The 9,132-nt window shown below is 40.1% G+C and overlaps 2 protein-coding genes across 4 annotated transcripts in view; both read left to right on the forward strand.

Moving 5' to 3' along the window:
- LOC109962309 (uncharacterized) overlaps positions 1 to 7,203 on the forward strand; it is an 18,009-nt gene extending 10,806 nt beyond the window's left edge. The window contains exons 5-14 of one of the 3 annotated variants that reach the window (XM_020603902.1): positions 940 to 1,020; positions 1,143 to 1,281; positions 1,388 to 1,496; positions 3,812 to 3,902; positions 5,863 to 5,934; positions 6,015 to 6,118; positions 6,322 to 6,382; positions 6,626 to 6,768; positions 6,877 to 6,973; positions 7,074 to 7,203. In XM_020603902.1, the coding sequence (XP_020459558.1) occupies positions 940 to 1,020; positions 1,143 to 1,281; positions 1,388 to 1,496; positions 3,812 to 3,902; positions 5,863 to 5,934; positions 6,015 to 6,118; positions 6,322 to 6,382; positions 6,626 to 6,768; positions 6,877 to 6,973; positions 7,074 to 7,115 (939 nt within the window). In that variant the 3' untranslated portion in view covers positions 7,116 to 7,203. The remainder of the gene's footprint in view (positions 1 to 939; positions 1,021 to 1,142; positions 1,282 to 1,387; positions 1,497 to 3,811; positions 3,903 to 5,862; positions 5,935 to 6,014; positions 6,119 to 6,321; positions 6,383 to 6,625; positions 6,769 to 6,876; positions 6,974 to 7,073) is intronic. The other 2 variants (XM_020603921.1, XM_020603911.1) reach the window with 2 other exon arrangements.
- A 398-nt stretch (positions 7,204 to 7,601) lies between these two features.
- The window catches only part of tbxtb (T-box transcription factor Tb), a 4,662-nt gene continuing 3,131 nt past the window's right edge, over positions 7,602 to 9,132 (forward strand). Inside the window, exons 1-3 of the mRNA XM_020601732.1 lie at positions 7,602 to 8,539; positions 8,626 to 8,890; positions 9,077 to 9,132. The exon at positions 9,077 to 9,132 is cut by the window's right edge and continues 85 nt beyond it. Coding sequence (XP_020457388.1) covers positions 8,334 to 8,539; positions 8,626 to 8,890; positions 9,077 to 9,132 — 527 coding nt within the window. The 5' untranslated portion in view covers positions 7,602 to 8,333. The remainder of the gene's footprint in view (positions 8,540 to 8,625; positions 8,891 to 9,076) is intronic.

The raw sequence follows: 9,132 nt of genomic DNA on the forward strand, positions 1-9,132 counted from the left end.
CAAACAGGAATACCATCATTAACAAATATGTTATAGTGCAACAAGAATAAAACAGCCCTCCTCCTCAGTTTGAAGTCTTTACTGTGTATTCATTTTCACCAGTCCAGTTTCACTTGATTAGAACCTTAACATCAGAAAACTAGATCAGTTTAAGTGAAGTGTTATGAACATTGGACTCTAACCTTCTAATTTGTGCATCCTTTCAATATAGAAAGTGACATTTTTGAAATTACAGTACTTGAAAATACCATTTGGAAATGTAAAAGCAGGGAATTCAGTTGTAAAAATTTAACTGGATGGCTTTTCAAAGTAAAACAAGTAATGAATATAGTGGTATTAGAATATCAACAAGTAGTGTTCAACAGTAAATTCAATTGTTATGGCTTTTTTTTTTTTGCTACCATGCATTTTTCAACCCTTCTCTGTGTGATTCTCTTCCCACTGGGACTGCTGTAATTGACATTGGTTTTGACTGTCTAGTCTCTGTTCTGACTAGGTGTGAAAAGAGCAATAAGCTTCAGAGAGCACCTGTGTAGAGGGGGTCTAACATGAGAGAGATCCTGTCTTATCTTCCCCTCCTATAAAAGCTGAGCTGCTTTAGGGGGGGCAGAGAGCACAATAAAGGACTTTAGAGGCCCTTTAGTAGGAGCCCTTTACCTCAAATTGCTGAGCAAATGAAACTACCCGTTGTTTCCTCAGCTCAGATCCAGAGGCTCTGTCACAGACATGGAGGTGAGGTAGGACCAAAGCAGGCAACGGCAAGAACACCTACTGGGGCCTAATTGGTCCCTGTTGCAGTTAATGGCTTCCTATGCCTGCATGTTTGCTTCTCATTTGTTCTGTGTGATCTGTTTCCCAGCCTCTGGAACAAGGGAGGCTCTCTGTATCTGTCCTTCTCTGACTCTCTGTCTGCCCCTTTCTTGTTTCTCTTTTACTCAGAAAAAAAAGAAGCTGGCCTTCTCCAAGCTGCAGCACAATGACTCCTACCTGAAGTCCCTACCCAAAACCAGTTATTACCTGGTAGGTCCCAACACTGAATGCACAAATGCACCAAAATGGGACACCTGACTTCAGTTCCTTCATGTTTCATCCCTCATAATGACATTAATAACTGCATTGTGCCACTGTATCTCTACTCTGAGATCTTTGACCTTCAGAAGCAGTTAGCTGAGCGTGGACACCTGAAAACCCACCATGACTTGGAGGACTTTTATAGGTCCATCGAATATAACCATCAACCATCGCAGCTAAAAAGAAGTCTGCAAGATATCAGGAAAAAGAGTTAGGTTATAGACCCATACAATTTGTACTGGTTTCCGTCTTCTTAGATCTATTATGGAAAAACAGTAGATGTGACTATGTATGTATTTTGATGTAATGTTAACAGTGCTCAACAGCAGACCCGCAGCTGATCTGACATCGCAGCTCAAGACATCAGACAAACATCCATGCACTGCTGAAGAGAGGGGACATGAGGATAACAATCGACACTCCAGGTTGCGTCAACACAAGCTTCAATAAGTCTACATTTTTTAGTTGAACATGATCAATATGTATCATCCTGCAAAACACAGTATTTCAGTGGTTACTTTATGAAGTAGGTCTATAAATATAAATCAGCATGTCTGGGGTTTTATGTTTCAAAGCTAGAGCCACTGTTGGTGGTGGGCTGGCAGAGAAATGGTACACAGCTAAAACTGTGAATACTCTGGATCTGTGTTTGAACTGCTTTCAAGAACAAACACTGACTCCACTGAAGGCTTGTTTAGCATGGACCCTCCTGGAGGGGAGAGAGCTGATTACTCACGTAGAAGTGAGATGACCAAACACAGTCTGACCCCTCTGTTGTGGAGACTCACCTCCTCAGACAGCTGCTCTGACTCTCACAAACATCATCCAGGGGAAAATGTCATAATTATGTCCACTACAAAAGAGATATAGCAATTGGGCCAGTGGTGTCACTTTATGCCAGCAGTGTAATCAGTTGTTGGACTGTTTGGAGAGTGTTTTCTCTTTTAAAGCTTTGTGGGCTTCCAGGCAAACAGTGCTCTGTTTACCAAAAGTGGCAGAGATGATCTTAGAGCATGCCAGCCTTTGAGTTGTAATGTGGTTCCACTCATCTCCAGTTATACCTGTAATATCCCTGTTATCAAAAATAAATTAACTACGTACAGTATTCTTTAGATTTAAGAAACTCTACTGAAGGTTTACACTTCAGCTGAACTCATCTCCTCTTTCAGTTTATACACTTGAACCACCACTAACTGCTTTCAGGATATCTTCTTCACAGTATTTTTGAACGACTGTAACAGTGACCAACTTCTTACACTGCTTGAACTTCAGTTTTCAACTACTTTCAGCACTGTCACTTAAACTTCCAACTATTTGAACTGCTCAGTTTTAGCAGCACATACACACAGACTTTCTTTTTCATATTTAGGTTCTTCTAGTTGAAAATCTTGTAATGCTTTTAAAAGCATTTAGAACACTAATAGTATAGTTTTTAATCTAAAAACCTTCTGTTTTTTTCTAACAGCCTTGTTTCTTTATATCTTAACACACAGCAGCTGGCAGTTAACTAAAGTGATGTAAGCTCCAAAAACAAATTCACACTACTGCTTTTAGTTTTTAATTTAAAGTCATCTCCAAAGTGTGTTGTTCAAATCCACTTTACATATTTTCACCTAGTCGTATCGCTTTCAGCCTCCTTTGTGTTTACATGCTGTGAGTGTATAACAGAACAGTGTCGGCCGCTGTCGCTCTTGTTGTTAATTAGAGCTGAACTCTGTTTAGTAGGAGCATGTATGATATTAGTACGAGGCTGCCACTGTGAAACAGCACATTGTCTTGGGGACATTAGGAGCTTGATAAGAAGGCGAGTGAAGGCTTGCACTGACAAATCTTCCATCAGTGTGAAATCTCACCGCTCCACAGGCAAACATGGCGAGACAGCGCTATAAGCACATTCCCCACATCCATGAGAAATACCCAAAATAAAAGCAATTAGAGCTGAAGCCAAAATATGAAGTCCATGGTTATGTTTTGAAGTAATGAATCAGTTTATCCTGCTTTGTTGCTATTTATATGTTTAATATTAGTTGATATGATTTATTAGACAGTTTAGGCAGTAATTTGCTATCTCTGTGGCCACCTAGTCACGGTCTCTTCAACATGTTGAATTTCACACATATGCAAAACAGTACAACAAAACTGACCAGAAGATATCATGTCTGTTGTTATAAATAGATCATGATGATTGGAAAATGTACATAAGACTGGGATAGCTAAGCAATATTCTTCATGTTCAACCTTCTACAGCATCACTTGTGAACATGTCATCACTAACACTGTACATATCAACGTACAAGTCCTCATCCTCACGCCTCCACCTGCAGCCTGTGCAGCTTGTGGGGTTTGTATAGATCTGTTAGCTGCTGCACTGTCCTGTGAGTAAACGCTGCCTTGCTCAGGAGTCCTCCCTGAAGCTAGTTTGCACCCTTCAGACAAAGTGTGTTGTCACCCGAGTGTGCAGTGTTTTTGGGTGTGAGCTGCACCACACTATAGCTACTCTTGAGAAGTAGCACACCATTAGGAGCATACAATATTAACAACCTGACATGTGGTGCACAGGTCATACATCACACCAACAAGGAAGTTGACAACGATGTTTGTACAAATGTTGTACAAAGGATTGGCACAGTTTTATTAATGTTTGGTTAATGAATGATTTCTTGACTATGGTCTTATGTTCCTTTAGTTGGAACATGGACTCACTTCTAATGTGTGTGTTTGTTTGTGTCTCTGTGTGTAGATTATTAGAGCAAGGGTCTCATTCAGCAGAAATTTTGGCAGAGCTGATCTTCAGTCGGGAAAAGGATGATAGTGAGCGATTATTTCCCAAGGTTAGTGTCAAAACCACAGGGGCAGTAGTCTCAATTAACAAGGGCAGTGAGAGGCAAACACACCTGGACCAGTTATCACTACTGCCTCTTCAGACCAACACAACCCCACACTGATAGAATACACTTATAGTAAGATTTTACTGTGGGCTAAATATTACATTTTCACTCTTATTCAGTTCCTTGGTTTTCTTTCGCCATGTGTAAGTAACAAACTACATTTAGCAAGCAGAGCATTAAAGGAATAATTTACATTTTTCTTTCTAACTTTCAAAGATAGATGACATGATTGATACCACTGTCATGTCTGTGCAGTAGGTATGAAGCTGCCACCAGCTTGTCAGTCAGCTTAGCTTAGCATAAAGACTGGAAGCAGGGGGAAACAACTAGCTTGGCCCTCTCTAAAGGCAATAAAATAAACTTACCAGCACCTCTAAAGTTCACAAATAAACACATTTAATCATTTATGCACAAACATGTGAGTGGTATCTATCTTTTCAGAAAGAAAGTAAACAGGCATATTTTCCAAAATATAAAATCTTTTTTAAACTTTAATTAAACAAATCTGAGTATAATTGCAGTTTTCATCAAGAAAAATGGCTCAAAAGAAAACCTGTTCAAGTTTATTGACTGAATTATGAAATTTGAGAGCTTTCAAAAAAGCCAGAATTTAATATCAAGAGGTGAGGGAGACATACACACAGTTTCTTTGCAGTGATATCAGAGAGCAGGAGAGAGGCTGGTAAAAAGGTGAGGTTATGCTCAGGTGCTGAGATGTGCATATATGGACAAGCACGCAGGACTCATTTTTCCTCTCACCTCTGTGTCAAATTGGGCCCGAGCAAACAGAGGACAAGTCCAACTGGAGGGAGAGCAGGGGAAGGCAGACAGTGGTCAGACGGGACGGGCCAAAGCCAGCAGGCATGCAGGAGCATTACTGACCGCAGCGCTACCGGTGATGGAGAGGCTTGTTGACATCCTCAGGGTGTCAATCCGAGGTTCAGGCTTTGAGTGGGGACCTACAGTAGAGTACACAGAGCATGTGTGAAACTCTACAGAAGTCAGAGGACATTGTTAGTTTCTGATTTTCTGAGTGATAGGTTCGTTTTCCTGAATCACTGATTAAATTCAAAGTTGAGAGCGTTGTGAAGAGCAAGATGATCAGTTCTTATCTACGTTGAGTCACCAGTCTGCTCTACTTTCTTGTTTACCCCCACATTACCATACACAGTACAGTGAGGGATACAGCTAAGTTGCTCTGTAACAAATACTACTTTCCTTTTGAACCTTATAAAACAGTGTCAGGGACATGTTACGTAGCTCAATACTGTGCTAATTGTTTGCTTTATTATATTGTCATGTTTAATATTTATGTTATAAGAAAATAAGAATAAATCAGTGTACAGCACAGTACCTGTGTTTCCACAACTATCAGCCCCTTTTCTACAAATCTTATATAATTTATAACTGCCAACTGTTTTCCAAAATGCTTTAAATGTATCGTGTTTTTCACAATACACAGGTTGTCACTTGACTTCTATATATTTCATTATGAACATCCAGTAATAGAGACCTGCATATGTGCACCTATTATAGCCAGCTGGAAGGTAGGAAAATCATTGAATGTGAACTGCACCTGCATTTTATCATTTGAAAGTAGGAGACTGGGAACGGGCTGGGTCTATTGCACCATACGGAGCAACAACATTAATTCCAGTGCTGCAGTTCCATATCAGGAAGTGACCAAGTGTGATAGTTAGTGCTAGGTGGGGCGTCAGAGGAGGAGAGAAAGGTGCCAAATGGAGCACTGGGACTGTGGGAAATGACACTGGCTATGACACCTCTGACTTTTACACCACGGTTACCTCAGCTCGAATACAAGGATGGGGATGTTTCTTTTTAAAATGCAAAATGATTAATGGACAAGGAAATGCTAAATATATGTAATATGTGCCACCTACAGATAAATATCCCCACTTTTGCAACCCTACAGCCTAACATTATGAGGAACGTCCAGAGCAAAATACCTGAATTGGTAGGTCAGCCATTAATCTTGCCTCTTTAGATATAGTGTTACAGAAGGAAATGCTCATGTTTACTGTTTTCTCAACCCAGATTATCCCTGAGATTCCTGAGAGGAGCAGGAAAGCAGAAATTTACTTGAGTCGGCTAAGACAAATGTACAATCTCTGTTTAACCAACATGGCTTTCTCCAAAAGGTTGGTAATTCAGCAAACAGGCTGAAAATGATGCACTGACTTAGAAAATTTAGCCTCTTTTTTATGAGTTCAAATTTTGTTTGTGACAACATTCAGAACTAAAGCGTGAACAGGAGATCAGAAGTATGCTGAAGGAGTCTTTCAGCTGCTCTTTTAACTGAGTGGGGTTTGTTTTTCTCTGGTTGCTGTGAACTCTGGTCCAGACTGCTGGACAGAGAGACAGACTTGCTGTGCTGGCAGGAGGAGCCAGGCATCCAAGATTTGGTTAGTAACACAAACTAGCCACAACAAAACAGAAGACCACAGAGCTCTATGGAAGCTTACACATAAGTGCCACACACTCTTTAACTTTTATTTTTAAAGCCACCACAGCAACAGGTCATAGTGAATATACATTAATTACTAGCATACGGTTATTTGTTAGCATGACACTGCTGCACTACATGTCTGGATGTAAATCGCTTCATGTGTTTCATTAACTGAGTTGTGTGTTATGAAATATTTTAGGTTCAGCTTCCAGGCATTGACTCCAAACAAGGAAAGGGGAGCCAAACCAACCAGCTACCTCTCAGCTCTCCAAAACAGCCGAGCAGCGTCCAAACTGATCAACCTTCATGTCCACAGCATTTGAGCAGAACGGCCTCATCCAGGTGCATGAAGACAAATACTGTATCCAAAACCTTATTTATTTGTTTGTTGGAGACAAAAAGATTAATTGCCAGTTGGCACTGTGTATGTGTGCGTTTTTTTCTATTCAGCCAGCGATGTTTTGAGACCCCGGTTTGGGACCCAGCAATGTGCCGCCGTAAAACACCCAAACCCCTGTCCACTGAAGATCTGTGTCAACAAAAGCATGTAAATTATTTCTCAAATTTCATTCATTTTTTCTAAAAAGTGTTAGTGTTTTTTTGTTTTTTGTTTTTTTTTTAAATGTCTTTTCTGTTCTTTTTTTTAGATAATTGACCATGGATGTAAACTGTGGAGGAACTATACATAAAACACACATGAGTGAAGATATCACCACCACAGACACGCTTTATAGATTCAAAATATGGATGTCTTTTATCTGTAAAAGATGCACTACTACCACTTTAGCCATATAACATTGGTTAACTTCCATTAGTCATTTAACAATATTACATTACTAATATATTCTAGTTTAATAATGATGATTAGTTTTATTTATATACACCAATGAATTAATACATGTCAATGTGCTGAAATCAGAAATAAAAATTATACTACAACATAATTTATACATAATACCATGCATCAATTAATTAATCAATCAATACCATGCAATCAAGTTTTATTTTGCCATCATGCCTGCATGATGATGAATTGTTATAGCCAGCAGTTACTTCTATATATATTCTAATAAAATTATTACAATATAGGGCTTGTATTGTGCTATATTTTTTCTTATCAAAATAATTGCATGAAGTGGATTAACATACAGTTAGTGAGTATAGCAGCAGTGCAGTGTATGTGGGATTGAAACATAATAAACAGTGTTCATGTTCATCTGAAGACACAAGCCACCCAGTGACTCCCTGGTTATACAAGTTCTTCTTCCTCTCTGACACAGTGTTAACCAAATAACATTGGGAATGAAAGGGTTCTGGGTTTCTTCAAAATACCCTAAACTAAATAAACTAACTTAGCAAATTAGGCCCAATCAGAACAAGGTGTCAGTATTTAAAATAATTCTAACAAGCTTCTATGATAACCAAAAAGGGCAGCACTCCTAAAAGTGAACGTTTTTAGAACACAGAAAACAATCTGGGCCAAAATCAGAGGCCACAAGGCACTCTCCAGGACCAACTATGGCAATCATACAGTGCCATGGATTCTGCAGGTGTGGCTTTGATCTAAGTGTCAATGTTTACAGGTTGATGCAATAAAGTTGGCCAAACTGCTTCATTCAAAACGCTGTCATCCTGTGGACCTCAATGATATGACCTCCCCCAGCCAATCACTGACAGCCCGTAAAGATCAAAGTGCGGATGAGCCAACCATCTCTGCTCCAAACAGCTATCCTGAGATGGAGTTTCTCTTCAGCCTATATATTTGAGAGCTGTTGAGAACGCCCAGTGATCGGGGAGTGAAGTTGTGGTTGTGCGCACAAAAGACGAGGAAAGAAACTGCAAAGGAGGGCAGATTTTTCAGTAAGCCCTGTGATTACAACTATTCACCCTTAAAGCTGTTGGACAGGATGGCCACAGGCGCCGACGAGTGCCCCGGGAAGGCCGGTCAGTACGGGGTGGATCACCTCCTCAGTGCGGTGGAGAGTGAGTTGCAGGCCGGCAGCGAGAAGGGCGACCCCACGGAGAGGGAGCTGAAAGTCTCCCTAGATGAGAGCGGGCTTTGGCAAAAATTTAAAGATCTTACTAATGAAATGATAGTTACAAAGAATGGCAGGTGAGATTATCTGAACCCAAACAGTCTGTGATGTCTATAAAGAGATGAAAGCTAATAATACAATGTTCATTATTCTTTTCATCAAGGCGTATGTTTCCCGTGCTGAAGATGAACGTGTCTGGATTGGACCCGAACGCCATGTATTCTTTTTTGCTGGACTTTGTATCTGCAGACAATCACAGGTGGAAATATGTGAACGGAGAGTGGGTTCCCGGAGGCAAGCCTGAACCTCAAACTCCCAGCTGCGTGTATATCCATCCGGACTCTCCAAACTTTGGTGCGCACTGGATGAAATCACCCGTCTCTTTTAGTAAAGTCAAACTCACTAATAAACTAAACGGAGGAGGTCAGGTAAGGAAAGAAAGACGAGAATGTTGGGCATTATCCTTTGTTTTTTTTTTTAAGAGAAAACGTGACTTTCCACGTTATCTTCCATGTTTTTTACGCATAAATGCTTATTTCTCAAAATAAAACGCAAAGAAATTATGATTAAGACACATGAAACGACCATCTTCGTGCTAATCTGCTGTTTTTCAGATAATGTTAAATTCCTTACACAAATACGAGCCTCGCATCCATATAGTGCGTGTTGG

This window comes from Monopterus albus, unplaced genomic scaffold (genome assembly GCF_001952655.1).
Source record: "Monopterus albus unplaced genomic scaffold, M_albus_1.0 scaffold3.1, whole genome shotgun sequence".
Lineage (NCBI taxonomy): Eukaryota > Metazoa > Chordata > Actinopteri > Synbranchiformes > Synbranchidae > Monopterus > Monopterus albus.